At 34.7% G+C, this 15,735-nt stretch overlaps 1 protein-coding gene across 9 annotated transcripts in view; it reads left to right on the top strand.

Annotated features, from left to right (window-relative positions):
• The window catches only part of GOLGB1 (golgin B1), a 72,696-nt gene that overhangs the window by 16,350 nt on the left and 40,611 nt on the right, over positions 1-15,735 (top strand). For 4 of the 9 annotated variants that reach the window (XM_010970881.3, XM_010970877.3, XM_010970876.3 and 1 more), the window contains exons 5-10: positions 1,997-2,125; positions 5,496-5,621; positions 7,485-7,607; positions 8,742-8,855; positions 10,320-10,722; positions 12,276-12,391. In XM_010970881.3, the coding sequence (XP_010969183.2) occupies positions 1,997-2,125; positions 5,496-5,621; positions 7,485-7,607; positions 8,742-8,855; positions 10,320-10,722; positions 12,276-12,391 (1,011 nt within the window). The remainder of the gene's footprint in view (positions 1-1,996; positions 2,126-5,495; positions 5,622-7,484; positions 7,608-8,741; positions 8,856-10,319; positions 10,723-12,275; positions 12,392-15,735) is intronic. The other 5 variants (XM_045507315.2, XM_045507314.2, XM_010970880.3 and 2 more) reach the window with 3 other exon arrangements.

The raw sequence follows: 15,735 nt of genomic DNA, 5'->3' as shown, positions 1-15,735 counted from the left end.
GCACATCTTCACTAATCACAAAAATTTATGAGGCTAAAGTAATCTAGCACTAAATGCTATCCTTTCTTATTGAACTTGCAGTCTAGCTGGGCTGTGGGCCATACACAGAATAAAAGACCAACAGAAAACATGGAAATTCAGTATCAGTTGTGACCTAGACTTTCAAAGAATTAAAAAGGCTAACAGGAAGAAATAAATATTGTAGTGAGGCATTTGGATAGGAGAAGCACATAGCTTTTAGAGAAGTTTCATCACTGCTTCAAAGATTAAACTAGGTGATATGTAAGGTTTCTCTCTCTGAAATTCTCTGGTTCAGTGACTTGATACAGAATATTCTTTGTCTTCATATAGTGACATAATAATACATTAAAGTTTCATACATCTTGGGCTCCTATAAGGGATGCTCTCTAGGTTTATGACTGCCACCAACAAGACAGTTTAAGGTTGGGGGTGGAGAGAGAAATAAGTAAAGTGTTGCCTTTTGAGGAATAAAGCATTGTCCCAATACTTGTTCTTATTACCTTTCCTCTGTGGTTAAACCCTACATATTCACATTCAGTCAGCTCTTTAGAGTACAAGAAACCTCAGGGTTTTTGTTTTTGTTTTTGTTTTTTTGGAGAGTTTGGTATAGGACAAAGAGAGGCTGGCACATCACGTGCACGTTACAGTTGGCTTAGATGTCACTCTACATAAGAAATCTTTAAATTTTTTTTAGGTTTCATCCTGTTTTACCTTATGACTCACTAATATTCTTATTCACAATGTTTTTACTCTTGGGAAATTAGATTTTAATCAATTCTAGGCATAATCCTTGGGGTCACTAGTTAGCTCACGAGTACCCTGGTTAGTCTTTCTTTCCTGGGTCTAATGCTCAAAAGGTAACTCTTTTCCTGCAATGATAGCCATATTTAACTTCTCAAAGCTTATTTTAGAAGCTTCTCCTATTCTTCTTAAATAATGTCTTCATCTTGAGTCTTCTTTATTTACTTTTTGGGTTTTTTTTTTCCTTTTTTCCTCTCACAATTTTTCCTTCCTTTGGCTGTGGTAGCACCAACCTATCTCTCCCCATGTTGCTTTGTTTCCTCTAAACATTTCCTTCTGCTATATTGTTAGATTTTTAGATGATCCACTTTATACTCTGCCTTTTTTTTTTAAAGTTTAGAGTCCTTAAACAAATCAACATTTTATAGCTTCATTTATTTCCTCTGTTAAATAAAAAGGTTGGATTAAATGATTTCTAAGTTCCAGCAATCAGTCATAGCAGCCTTTCAACTATTGTATGCTCACTACAAAGCTGATGTTCTGTGGAAAGTGTAGTTGAAGAAGTGGTGGCTAGCCTCAGATGCTTGACTGACTATTATGTAGAAGAAAGTGAAATTATTTGGTGTAGTTCCAGTGAACAGACTAGGTTCATTTTGGGGTAGGTGGTGGTGAATTCAATTGGGAAGCAGAGTCTAGTTCAGTCTAAGGACGAACTTTTGGGGGAAAAAAATAGAGTATTTGAAAGAGTTATACTTCCTCCCCACTGGCTCTTTTATGATGTTTTGCCCCTCACTTAACAGCAGCCTTGTTTTCCTGAATTCTGTCCTCTAGTTCTTCAAGGCAGTGAGACTGTGAGCTTTCTATTAAGTTTTAATCCTTTCAGTCACTGACTGGTTTTGCCCTCAGACTAAAAACCATAAAAATGGGGAATTTGGTACCATTTCTTCCAAGTATCTACTCCCCTCCAGCATCTTCCTGCTTTGGGTTGCTCTGCAGCATTTTCAGATAGCGATTTTACTATCTTTTCCAGAGTTTACAGTGGTTATCTGAGGGAGGATGGGTCTAACGGGAGCTCCTTGGCCACACTGAAACTGGAAGACTCCAGGATTCCTTCCTTGTTGTTAGGTCAGGTGTTATTTCTTGCTCCCAGCAGTTGGATAAAACTATAATAAACTGGTTGTATCGGGCAAATTAGATTCTTTTAAATAAATGACTTTATCTCCTATGTTTTCAGCATGACAAGAGTTCTACGGAGGAAGAGATGGAACTAGAAAAGATAAAACATAAACTCCAGGAGAAGGAGGAACTAATTAGCAGTTTGCAAGCCCAACTTACCCAGGCACGAGCAGAGCAAGCCACACAGGTAGGGGTGTCAGTCACTTTATAATCATTAAGTTAACATATCACTAAAGTGCTATGACTAATACATTTTTCTAGATGCCCAATAGATATTTGTCTATGTATCTATCAATTTTCTTCTTTGTTTCTTCCTTTCCCTTCTCTTCCCTCCCTTCCTTTCTCCTCCACTAAGTCTAGTGATTTTACTAGGCTGGGCATTAGTGTTTGTCATTGATGGCTGATATTTGTAGATACCCAGTATGGTTTTTCAATATATGGTTTCACACATCTTTTTTTTCAGAAGAGTTTCTTGAATTATATAGCTTGTAATATTTGGTATGTTTTCTTCTTTAGGGAATTCTGTTATCCCTATGTTCCACCTTTGATTATCTTCAATATTCATCAGTTTTTCTCAGTTCCTTTTTATCTCTTCATTTTAAAAAGATTTTTCTTTTTTTTCCCTTATTTTATTTAAGGCATTCTATTTTGTGTTTATTTGCTTTTGTGTTTCTTCTTGTTTTGTCTTCTTTTCTGAAATGATATGTCAGAGTTCATTTTGATTCACAAGAATCAAATTCTTCTTGAATTCTGTTACCTTGTTTCTGAGTTTTTCTAGTTCTGATGTTTAAAATTTATTTTCACGTCTTATATAATTTTCTTAATGTTTTTTTAAACACCTGTTGAAATAGATTGCAATTTTGATTTGTTTTTTGAGCTGATGGTACTCTCTTCTCACATGTTCCTTAGTTATTTTTTCTTTTTTAATAGTATCTTTGAATGGGATTTGACTTGGATCCTTTTATGTTTTTTTATTTTTGTGTGAAATTAATTTTCCTAAATTTTTAGAAGGAGGCTTAGTTCAGGAAAACTGTGTTTTATTAACAGACTTATCTCTTTTGTTGTTGTTTTGTGTGTGTGCTCAAAGATAGGGCAGGTGAATTTCTGAGATTTCCTTGCTTTCTTCCCCTGACCTTCACTTTGGTCTATACTAACATTGTCCAACAGTAGTATAATGTGAGCCACATGTATAATTTAAAATTTTTTTAGCAGCTGCATTACAAAAGGTAAAAAAGAAACAGGTAAAATTAATGTTAACAATATATTTTATTTAATCCAATTTATTAAAAATATACTTTTAAGATTAACATAAAAATTATTTTTGTGTTAATTTAATTTTTTTTCTGTACTAAGTCTGAAATTTGGTGTGTATTTTACATGATATCTCAATTTGGATGCTTAGTTTTCATTGGAAATACTTCATCTGTGTTTAGATTTCATAAAATTTCCAGTTGAAAAAAATAGATTCATGTACTCAGGTTTTTCCAGTACATATTTAGAAACTTCCTAATAACTGAACCAAGTGCTGAAACATCATTTTCCTTTAATATTTGCATCTGTGTTAAGAAACTGCTTAATTATTTTTAGGACAATTAATTTGACTTTGAAAAGCATATTAACTTTAAAGCGACATCTGTAAGAAATGAAAGCATATGACCACATAGACTTGTATGTGCGTGTTCATAGCAGCTTTTCTTGTAATAACCAAAAACTAGAAACACCTCACATGTCTATCAGCAGGAGGATATTTAAACAAACCATGGTATATCCACACAATGGAATACTGCTTAGAAATCAGAAGGAATGAACTATGCATCAATATTACACTTTTATTTTAAACTTAAAAATGTATCTATACTTATTTTTTAACATTTTTTATTGAGTTATAGTCATTTTACAATGTTGTGTCAAATTCCAGTGTAGAGCACAATTTTCAGTTATACATGAACATACATATATTCATTGTCACATTTTTTTTGCTGGCAGCTACCACAAGATCTTGTATATATTTCCCTGTGCTATACAGTATAATCTTGTTTATCTATTCTGCATATGCCTGTCAGTATCTACAAATTTTGAAATCCCAGTCTGTCCCTTTCCACCCCCTGCTGCCTTGGCAACCACAAGTTTGTATTCTCTGTCTATGAGTCTGTTGTTTCTGTTTTGTATTTATGGTGTTTTTTTGTTTGTTTGTTTGTTTGTTTTGGTTTCACATATGAGCAATCTCATATGGTATTTTTCTTTCTCTTTCTGGCTTACTTCACTTAGAATGACATTCTCCAGGAACATCCATGTTGCTGCAAATGGCGTTATGTTGTTGGTTTTTATGGCTGAATAGTATTCCATTGTATGAATATACCACATCTTTTTATCTATATTTATTTTTAACTAGAAAAATAATTTGACTAAAATTAATAATAAGTGTTTGTATTGTAATTTAGTTACCAATTATGATTTGCATAGGTTATCAACTGGTACTCCTACTCTCTGCTTAAGGTATTCAGATAAACACATTACAGGGTTACATCGGTATGTAGGAAGAAAGTGTTTAAATTGAATCAATCCTTTGACATAGACTAGATAGCTGGTATGTTTATTATAGCACTAGGAACAATGTGCATACTTGTTACTTGCACAACAATTCAGCAGTATCTTATGTGATGCAACAGGGAAAGTGAAATATAATCATACTAAAACATAGTTGTATTTAATGAAAAAGTATTTTATACTTAAATTAATTTAAATTAAATAATATTAATAATTAACTTCCTCACTTACATTAGATATATTTCAAGCCCTCGATAGCCACACGTGGCTAGTTGATAATGAATTATATAGCACATGTGTAGCCCTTGTTTTTCTTCTATTTCTGTTACCCCTATTCTGCTTAATTTCTATTTCACACCTAGATGTTTCTTCTTAGTGTAGTTTGTATCTTGGAAAAAACCCCTGATGAGTTAGTTTTGAGAGTTCACAGGGACTAGATTGGTCTAGCCTGTTAGTCCTTTCTACTACGGACCCCTTGCATTCAGCCAGTATTGGAGAATGGGAAGGCCCTGCCAATATAAGCTGCTGTTTTAAGATGGGCCAACAGTGCTACGCAATAAGAACTTACTGGCTATTTGGGCGTTGTTCTCAAGGCCATCAGATGTTGCTCTGTTGCTGACTTCTTCCTATAGCACAAACGCTAATCCCATGCAAATCTTGTCCCTTTTGGTTGTTTATCCCTACTTACTTGTATTTTGGGGTTTGTAGGATTACCTTCCTAATTTTATTGTAAATATTGTCCATGGATTTTGGTTTTATTATCTATTTATGCTTTCTGTTTCTATGTGAGGATTCAGAGAAACTGAAAAACTTCTGCTATTGCTTCTGTTTTCCTCTGACAAATAATTTTGACAATTACTTTTTTAAAAAACCAACATATATGGCAATTCTCTTTAGTTTGAAGTGGAAATTAGAAGGATACTGTTAGGTATTTAGGGCAAATGAGGTCAAAGAATTAAGAGTGTTAATTCTTTTGCTTAAATATTTTTTTTTTCCTTTTGTGTTTTCAGTTTGCTAAGAGTTCAACAGAGATGGAAGAACTTTTAATAATGAAGAAACAGCTCCAAGAGAAGGAAGAACTCATTAGCGCTTTGCAAACCCAGCTCAGCCAGACACAGGCAGAGCAAGCTGCTCAGGTAGGGTGGAAGTTACCTCACAATCACTGGAATAAAGACTCGCGAAAGGCCAAGATTATGACATGACAAGTCAGTTCAGACAATCTGTTTTTAAAACTTTAGCACATGAAAGTGTAGTAGCTAGAATGCTACAGTAGAAATTACAAGGGTGTGGTAGTAGAAGAAATTGGAAGTGTTATTTACCTTGATGAGTATACTATAGCCTAATTGATGGCTGTTTTGTAGTTCTACAGGCCCAGAAACTTGGTTTTAATAGCACATGGCCTTTCAGTCTCAGGAAGGAATGGGTTTGTGCTAAGTTCAAGAGACTATTAGATAAACCAAAAGAAGTACAAATGATTAAATCCATTCTTTCTCTATAGTAAAATCTTAATGGGAAGTTAAATTATAATCAGAAGATTACTTAGTGATTATGTAATGAGAAAGTGGTATAGGTTATGTGATTCAGCGTTAAAAGTATGTGACTTTCTTCTTCATATTTATTTCTGCTACCAGGACCAGACTGTTTGGACTGGCATCCTCAACTCTATTTTTCTAAATTTCCAGTTTGACCATCCAGTCTTGTATTTTTCCTTTGTGAAGGCCTTTGATTCACAAAACATTTTTTTCCCTAAAGTGCTTTTGTACAGTAGCTAATTTTATCCATTGGGTGTTTGGTGTTTACTTTATTGATAACTTGTACTATTAGTGGTCTACTGCTGTGTATACATTTAAAGTTGTCTATCCTAAAATCCTTAGTTTTGCTTGTAAGCTTTTATTGTGTCCTTTTTATGTACAAACACTTTATACAGGGTTGGATAAAGAAATATAAAATATTTTTACTGAGTGGCTTAATACATAGAAAGCCAAAATATATATATCAGCAGCAATAAGAACTGAAAATATTTTGAGAGGTGAAGGAGCTTACTGTGCGTGTGACCACCAAGGGAGGTTTCAAATTCATAGTGATACCAAAATTCAGATAGTCAAAAATATGGAGTTTTTTTTCCACCTAGGAGAGCCAGAGTCAATTCAAGGTGTCACAAATTGAGAAATCAGCAATAGTTGAAGAGTCTGTGCAAAATGGGCAGGGTAAGAGCTGGTTGATGTGCTCAACCACAGATTTCAAGGAAATGAATAAGCGCGTGCGTGCATGCGCGTCCATGCACCCGCGCACGCGCGCACTCCCCCCCCCCCAAGAACAAAACAAAATAAAAACACTGATACTGAGCAACTCACAACCAGTTAATTTATTTCCACTTCATTCTGTTAAGAGCCAGTTTGGGTGATCTAGAAGCCAGCAAATAATGGCAGCTGAAAATAGCTGTCCTGGGGAGGTGGTGTAGGTTTGGAAATATACCAAGTTCTTTGGTAGAAGCAATTCTTTGGAAATAAGACTGGAAAGAGGATTTGTATTTCCCATTGTAGAGAATCTTGAGTAAAAGATACATTAGTTTTAAGTTTATATTTATAGGGCATGACAATTTCACTGAGAGTTTTCTTCGAGCATAAGTGTAGTATTGAAGTGCCCAGGGCTTAACAGGAATCTAACTTTGTCTGCTTAGTATTCTAATCTCCTTAGATCTTTTAAGAATATACCTCTGTGTATTTAAACACTTCTATTAAACATGCAAATATAATTATTCAAAATTTATATATAGGTTGACTTCTGAATTTGGTAATAAGCTTCCTCTCACATTTGGAAGTTACCATCAGGCCTGTATCTCTTGCCTAACATTCTCATCCTTGACGTTCTAAATTTAATTTAAAAAACCTATTGTCTATCAGTTCCCAGTGTCTGTCTTTGGAGAATAGTCTGTGAGTTTTGTCTGTGTGATATTCGGGGAGTGTAACTTGTATAGTTTCTCTGGTGTGTGTCTTCAGTTGAGTTCCATGCAGCAGGTGGTCCGAGAGAAAGATGCCCGCTTTGAAACACAAGTTCGTCTTCATGAAGATGAGCTTCTTCAGTTAGTAACCCAGGCAGATGTGGAAACAGAGATGCAACAGGTGTGTTGCTAAAACTTAGTAGAATGACTGTCGTTTTAGTTAACTTTGATTAAGTTATCACAGCACCTCTTCCATTCTCACCCACTGCTCTTCACTTGGTTGGGGTCTGCTCATCAGTTGGCTTATTTTTGGTGTTCTTCTCTTCTGTTGCATATTAATTATTTATTTCTCCTTACCTCGCCTCTTACCCCTCTCATCAGGTTGCTGGTACTCAAAAGCTGAGTTGAATTGGCAAATGTATGTGGTAGTCGGAAGTTGGTTTCTCTTCAGTTTGCCTGTCATAGCTACCTTTGTGCATTAAAAACCTGATCCAAAGCTTTAAATCAATGAAGTCAGTTTTAAACTTTAAATAATTTAAAGGTAAAAAGAAGTGATTTTGAAGCCATAAAGTCTTCTATTAAATCGATAATTCTTTTTTTAAAAAGTTCACTGAGTAAGTTTTGAAAATTGGCTTCATTGTTTTTAGCTTTATCATCTACTAACTCAAAAGTATTTCATTTCTGTTCAGTGCGTAGTACAGTGTGGTACCCGAAGGCACTCCAGTGGTATTTCATGGTTGATCCATTTAATTTTTTTCTTTTTTTTTTTTCAGTAAAAACCTCTTCCAAGTTCTAGGCAGTCCTTCAGAGTACACCACTAAGTAAAGTTTCAGAATATGGCACTTTTTAAAGTAGCATATTGATATATACATGTATCATTGATTTATTCATTCAACAAATATTTATCCAGTGCATGTCCCATGCATGAAACTGGAAGAGAAATGGTTCTTACCTGTAGAGAATGTCCTCTTTGGTGAGTGAAATACACATGTACCTATGTTATTTAGGTACAGCACATTGACTATATAATTTTAAAGGTGGATATGTGTAATAAATATCTAATTATTAAAAAGGCTCCCTAATTCAGGGGCTTGCTTGTGTCCATTTGGTTGTTGGTGGTGTTCTGGAGAAGACATTTTTGGAGATTCTTTGTTGCTGCTGGATGAGGAGCATGGCATGCTGGTGTCTCACACTTGAATGTATCATCCTCAACATCCAAAAATCCTAAGTAGACCATGCTGTGTGACATTTTGAAAGGTAAGCAGATAACTGTGCTCATTTGTTAGCACATCATGTGGAAACGTTTTCTCCTCAGAAACTGAGGGTGCTGCAGAGGAAGCTTGAAGAGCATGAAGAAGCCTTGTTGGGCCGTGCTCAGGTTGTGGACTTGCTCCAACAGGAGCTGACTGCTGCCGAACAGAGAAACAAGGTACCGCCTTATGATCTCTACTGCCTGCTGTGGGAGGGTTCCTTTCCACCTTAGTTCGCCAGGCAGCAGGTATAAAATCCTATTAGAAACCTTCAGAGAATTGGTGCCATTTATTCATTCTTTCAACAAATTCCCTGTGCTTAAGTGCTGGTGATATTCTGATGAGCAAAACAGATACAGTTCCTCCCTCACGAAGCTTACATTTCACGTCTTTTACTGTCTCTCTTTTCCTTTGTGATTTTGGGTCGAGTCCTACTTTCTCTAGAATGTTGCATTTTCCTTTTCTTTTCTTTGAGTTTCTTTTCTGTCAGTTTTCCCTTCTCTGTTGTGAATGTTTCTTGTGCATTATATACTGTCCCTTCTTTGCTTGTTTTTGTTGGTTAATTTTCTGTTGGATTAAAATAATCCCACCATGCAGTGTTCCCTCACATCTAAAGGTGATTAAGGATGCTCGTGTTCCAAAATCTGAAACTCAAGTATCCCATACCCTGACTATAACCCATCCTGTTACTCCCTTTCTCAGGCTGAACTCACCTTCATTCTCATTAGGATTTCTTGATCCTTTCAGTTTGTTCCTCCAGTGTGTTAGTTCGTTCTTGGCCTCTCTCCTTTCCTTGTCTAGTATAGACTTGTAATTGACCATCTGGACTACTCTTTTACCAGCCCTTGGATCCCCTGTGTTGCTGCCCCTTCACATCCAGGGAGCCAAATCCTAACGTGGAATGAATGCTGCAGTCCACATTCTCCACTCGTTCATCTGGGTGCTGCAAGAAAATCATCTCCTTTCTTAATTTTCAACTCCCCTTGAGAAGGACTGTCTTTCTTGCAGAGAAACATGTTTCCGTATCTCCAGTGCTAACAAAACCCATGCCCTGACCCTGAGTTCCCTCTCTGGCTGTCATCAGATTGTCAGGTTCAAATCCCAGTTGTGTTACTTACTAGATAGGTTCTATAGAGATAGTTACATATATGTGACTTTATGGTAAATTTCCCTTCTCTGCTCCTTTTAATACCTTGTAAGTATCTCTCTCATGGCCTCAATCATTTTATATTACTATGATCTTTTAAGTGTGAATCTCCCAATAAACTCTTGAGTTCCTTGAGGGCAGGGACTGGATCCTTTATTCATTCATTTATTCAGTATTTATTGAGTAACATGTAGTCAATATGCCATGTACTATGTTGGGTGCTGGAGAACAATGATGATAAAACACACAGTCCCTTCCCTTATTGAACTTATTTTATACTGGGAGACACATAAGTGAAATGATAATGCCACAAATAAAAAATATATGAATAGAAACTGTCAAAAGTATCAAGAAACAATAACAGAGTATATTATGCAATTATAGGCTTGGTCTTGAGTGTCTTGGCCCAGGCTTCACCTGGAAGAAGCACTTCACTATGCTTATTGAAATGAAAGAATGAATTTATGGTTCACGTGGCTTCATCTTTTTTTCTTAGATTCTCTCTCAGCAGTTAGAGCAGATGGAAGCTGAACGTAATACTTTAAGGAACACTATAGAAACAGAAAAACAAGAGTCCAAGATTCTGATGGAAAAGATGGAACTTGAAGTGGCAGAGAAAAAATTATCCTTCCACAACCTGCAGGAAGAAATGCATCATCTTCTGGAACAGCTTGAACAAGCCAGTCAAGCCCAGGCTGAACTGCAGTCCCGGTACAGTGCTTTGGAACAGAAGCACAGAGCAGAAATGGAAGAGAAGACCTCTCACATTTTGAGTCTTCAAAAGACTGAACAAGAGCTGCACACTGCCTGTGATGCCCTAAAGGATCAAAATTCAAGTCTTCTCCAAGAAAAGAGTGAACAGGCAGTTCGTTCAGCCCAGACCATTCAACAGCTGGAAGGTCAGTATTTTGTTGCTTTTGAAGCTCACCTGTCTACCAGAGTGGCTCCTACTTTAAAATTCTAGGGATGACATCATTTGCTTAAATCAATTGAGTCAATAGAAGGATTAAGAAAAGCATCTCTTCTGAGCTCTGTTTCATTTCTCCCATCTCTGACTGAAGTTATAATCTGGCTTAGCATTGTAATTATCATAATAGTACTAAAAACTATTGACAGTTATGTGTCAGGTATTAAAAAGAATGCTATATGAGACATGACTGTGGTCTGAAGGATTCACTGACTAAAAAGAGTAGGATTTGAATTAATTTGTCAAAAACTCAGGCCAGATCTAGTTGCAAACATTGGGAAGACTGAGTTGTATGGAGTCATCCTTACTTCTAAAGATGGATCTGAATGCTTTTCTAATAGCTGAAAATTTCTTTTTATAGAAAACTTTTATCTTTTAATAAGCTTTAAAGAAAACTTATTTTTCAATGTGTTTTATTACAGTAGTGAAGAGCTGAACATTAACCAGAAAGCCTCGAGGGGCATTACCTGGGAACAGTGTGTTACATAAGCGTGCTGTTCTCTGTTTTTTTTTTCTCCCAAGTTTCTTTAATTAATTTATTTTTTAAAATTGATATACAGTCAGTTCCCATGTGTCAATTTCTGGTGTACAACACAATGCCCTAGTCATCCATATACATATATATTTTTCATATTCTTTTTCATTAAAGGTTATTACAAGATATTGAACATAGTTCCCTGGGCTATATAGAAGAAACTTTTTTTAAAATCTATTTTTATATATAGTGGCTAACATTTGTAAATCTCAAACTCCCAAATTTATCCCTTCCCACTCTCTATCCCTGGTAACCATAAGATTGTTTACTATGTCTTTGAGTCTGTTTCTGTTTTGTAGATGAGTTCATAGTGTCCTTTTCTTTCTTTTTGTAGATTTCACATATGAGTGATGTATGGTATTTTTCTTTCTCTTTCTGGCTTACTTCACTTAAAATGATGATCTCTGGGTCTATCCATGTTGCTGCAAATGGCATTATTTTATTCTTTTTTATGACTGAATAATATTCAATTGTGTAAATATACCAGAACTTCTTTATCCAGTCATGTGTTGATGGACATTTAGGTTGTTTTCATGTCTTGGCTATTGTATATAGTGCTGCTTTGAACATTGGGGGAGCATGCTGTTCTCTTAACTGAGCCATGTTCATGTTTAAAACTGTGCTATAGAGTCTCAGGAGGATTTACAACGCTTATGTAGAGAGTGAAGAAAATAGACACTAAAGGTATTTTCAAGGGGGGAAGAAAAGAATGACTTTTTAAAAAATACCTAGGCATGTTTTATTTTACCTTTGAAGGAAGCTTACTGAGATGTCCTTTGGTTCTTGTGAGTATTTAAACAATTTAAAAAAATGTCCTTGGCATCATAATTTTAATTAAGATAACTGAACTAGTGTAAACAGCATATGGTATATCCCTAGATGATAATAACTCACTAAGTTTCAGACTTGAGGCAAAGAACATTTCAATTTACTTATTCTCATTTCTTTAGATCAACTCCAGCAAAAATCTGAAGAAATTAGCCAATTTCTAAATAAACCAACATTGCAAAATCATGAAACAGCATCTCAGACTTCTTTCCCAGATGTTTCTAATGAGGGTACACAGGTAATTAAATGTATACTTCTTATAAATATCTGTTTGTCTTTGCTGTATCTATGCTTGAGTGTTTTAATAGAATTTATTCCAGGAAGCAGTATAAGCCTCTTCTGTCTGATAAAATGTTTTTTTGGAGGCTATTCCATTGGAAAGGTTCAGGAAAGACATTAAGGTAGTGTCCCAACAACGAATAATGAGAAAAAAGTAGACAATAAGCACCATGATCTCAGGAACCTTTCTGATTCTACAGTCTTAGAAATCTGTGTTAGAGATGAATCATTATTTTTAATTTTATAATCAGTTTCTTCATTTGAGAAGACACTTTTGCTTTTGGTATTCTGAGATTTGATCAGGTTTAAAGTATACAGTTCAGTCTAACCTAACTTAAATGTCTATTATAGAAATCATAATGCTCACATTAATTAGCTAACAGTAAAAAATTCAGCTGCCTGTTGATTGGCTAGTATGTTCTATCTGCCTTTGGTAAAAATCTCTGTGGGAAGCTAGATTTTAATCACTAGAAGGCTGCTTATTGAGCTTGAATATCAGAACAAGGAGAGTTAGTTTGATGATCTTAATTAGCTAGTGTAAATCTGGGATAACTGGATTCGTTCATCTCCATTATAAGATTATACCCTTCCAAACTGACAGGCATACTGGTCAACAGAGCCCCATGGTTCCTGGGCAGTACTGTGCACTGATAAAAATTTTTGCTTCCTGGTTTTTAGCATCTAGGCTTTCCAGTCTCTTCTGTTCTCCCATTCTCAACTCAACTTTCCTCCAAAGTTCTAAGACATTTTTCAGCAACTCTAGAAAAATTGAATTTTATAGTGAACACCTGTATACCTACCATCTAGATTCTGTCAACATTTACTGTATTTTTTTAACCAAATATCTATCCATTTATCCATCTAAGAACTCATCTTAATTTTTTATACAGTTCACAGTAAATTGTAGACATTAGTCCATTTTTCTCTAACTAGTTCAACATTCATGTCATTGACTAGATTTTAATATTTGTTTATAGTTCTTTTTCTTTTGAAGTAAGATTTACAAGACATGAAATGTACAAGTATTAAGTGTACCGTTCATTGAGTTTTGTCAATGTACACCTGTGTTACCCAAATCCCTATCAAGATGTATCACCCCACAAAGTACCCTTTTGCAGTCAGCCCCATTCTTCCCCTCCAGAGATGATCAGTGTTCTGTTTTTTTTTGCCATATATTAATTTTGCCTGTTTTATATCCTATAAATGTAATCATACATTTGTGTTCTTTTGTGTAAAACCTCTTTCACTCAGCATGTTTTGAGGTTCATTTATATTGTTGCATATATCCTAATTTATTCTTTTATATTGCTAAGAAATATTCCATTTTGTGAGTATACTGCATTTTCCTTTTGCATGATTGTGCTATAATTTTCTTTTGATGGATACCTGTCTTTTTCATGCTTTGGCTATTATGAATTAAGCTGCTATGGATATTCTTATACAAGTATTTGTGTGGACATATGTTTTTATTTATCTTCATTAAATGCTAGTTGACGAATTTCTGGGCCATAGAGTAAGAATATATATAGCTTTATAGGGAAATGCCAGATCTTTTTCCAAAGTAGTTGTATTACTTATACTCTCATCTAAAATATATGAGAGTTCTAGTTGCTCCATATCTTCTCTAAGATTTGTTATTGTCCATTTTTGAAATTTTAGCCATTGTAATGGGTGTGTAGTGGTAGGTCATTTTGGTTTCAACTTGCATTTCCTTCATGACAAATGATGTGGAACATTTTTTGGGGGGATTCTGGGTCATCTGTATATCTTCTTTTTGTGAACTATGTGTTCAAGTCATTTCACCATTTTAATAATCAAGTTCTTTGCCTATTTATCAAGTTGTATTAATTCTGTATATATCCTGAATTCCAGTTTATTATCAGATATATTTAGTGAGTATTTTCTATCATGCTGTGGCTTGCCTCCTATTAATTTTCTTCAGGATATCTTTTAATTAGCAGACATTTAAAATTTTGATAAAGTCTATTATTTATCGGGTTTTTGGGAGGTTTGTAATTTTCTGTGTCCCATCTATGAAAACTTTGCTTAACTCCAAGTCATGCAGATATTCTCTTATGTTTTCTTTCTTCTATATAGTTTTTGCTTTCACAGTTAAGTGTCTGAATCTCAGTAAATTTTTGTATGTGATGTAGGATAAAGTTAAGTTTTTATTTTTTTCTATATAGATATCCAATTGTTTCAGCACCATTTCCTGAAAACATTTTACTTTCCTCATTGGATTGCTTTGGTACCTTTGTTGAAAACAAATGATTACTAGGTCTATGTCTGAGCTTTCTATTCTGTTGATCTTTTTGTCAGTTCTTATGTCAGTATTACACAGTTTTCACTACTGTAGTCTGTAGTTAGTCTTGAAGTCAGGTAGTATAAGTCCTCTAACTGTTCTTCTTTTCAAGATTGCTTTGATTATTCCAGGTCCTTTGCATTTCCACAGAAATTATAAAACCAATTTTCTCAAATTCTATTTGGAAAAAAAAAGCTGGATGGGATTTTGAATTGGCATTATGCTAAGTCTATAGGTCAATTTAGGGAGAATTGACATCTTAACACTACTGAATTTTTCAATCCATGAGTATAGTATTTCTCTTCACTTATTAAGATCTTCTTTGATTTCTTTCATCAGTGGTTTATAGCTTTGATTGGAGGAGTTGTGCACATGTTAAAAATATTCTGAAATCCTTTTTAATGCTATTGTAGATGGAATTTATTCTAATTTCATTTTCTGGCTGTTTGATGCTTATATGTAAGTATACAATTGAATTTTGCTTATGTGAGCTTGATAAATATTTGTTTTATTAGTTCTAGTCTCTTTATAGAGTCCTTAGGATTTTCTACATAAATAATCATATCGTCTGCAAATAAAGACAAGTTTACTTACTCCTTTCTAATCTTTATGCCTTTATTTCTTTTTCATATAATGGCTAGGACCTTCATTACACTGTTTCATAGAAGTGGTAAGATTGGCCTTCTTGCACTGTTCCTGATCTTAGGGGAAAGTGTTCCTTATTTTACCACTAGCTGTGCTACCAGCTTTCAGTTTTCGATGTATATCCTTTATCAGGCTGAGATCATTCCCCTGTATTCCTAGTTTGATGAGAATTGGTGTTGGATTTTGTCAAATGCCTTTTCTGCATTTATTGAAATGACCATATGAGTTTTCTTTACTCTGTTAATATGGTACAGTACTTTAATTTTTAAATATTAAACCAACCTGGTAATGTTAGGATAAACCCCACTTGGTCATAAAGTATTATTGTTTTTATATATTACTAAATTTGGTTTGCT

Source organism: Camelus bactrianus, chromosome 1, assembly GCF_048773025.1.
Source record: "Camelus bactrianus isolate YW-2024 breed Bactrian camel chromosome 1, ASM4877302v1, whole genome shotgun sequence".
Lineage (NCBI taxonomy): Eukaryota > Metazoa > Chordata > Mammalia > Artiodactyla > Camelidae > Camelus > Camelus bactrianus.
Note: the sequence above shows the minus strand (reverse complement) of the source record. Positions and strands in the feature narration are given on the sequence as shown.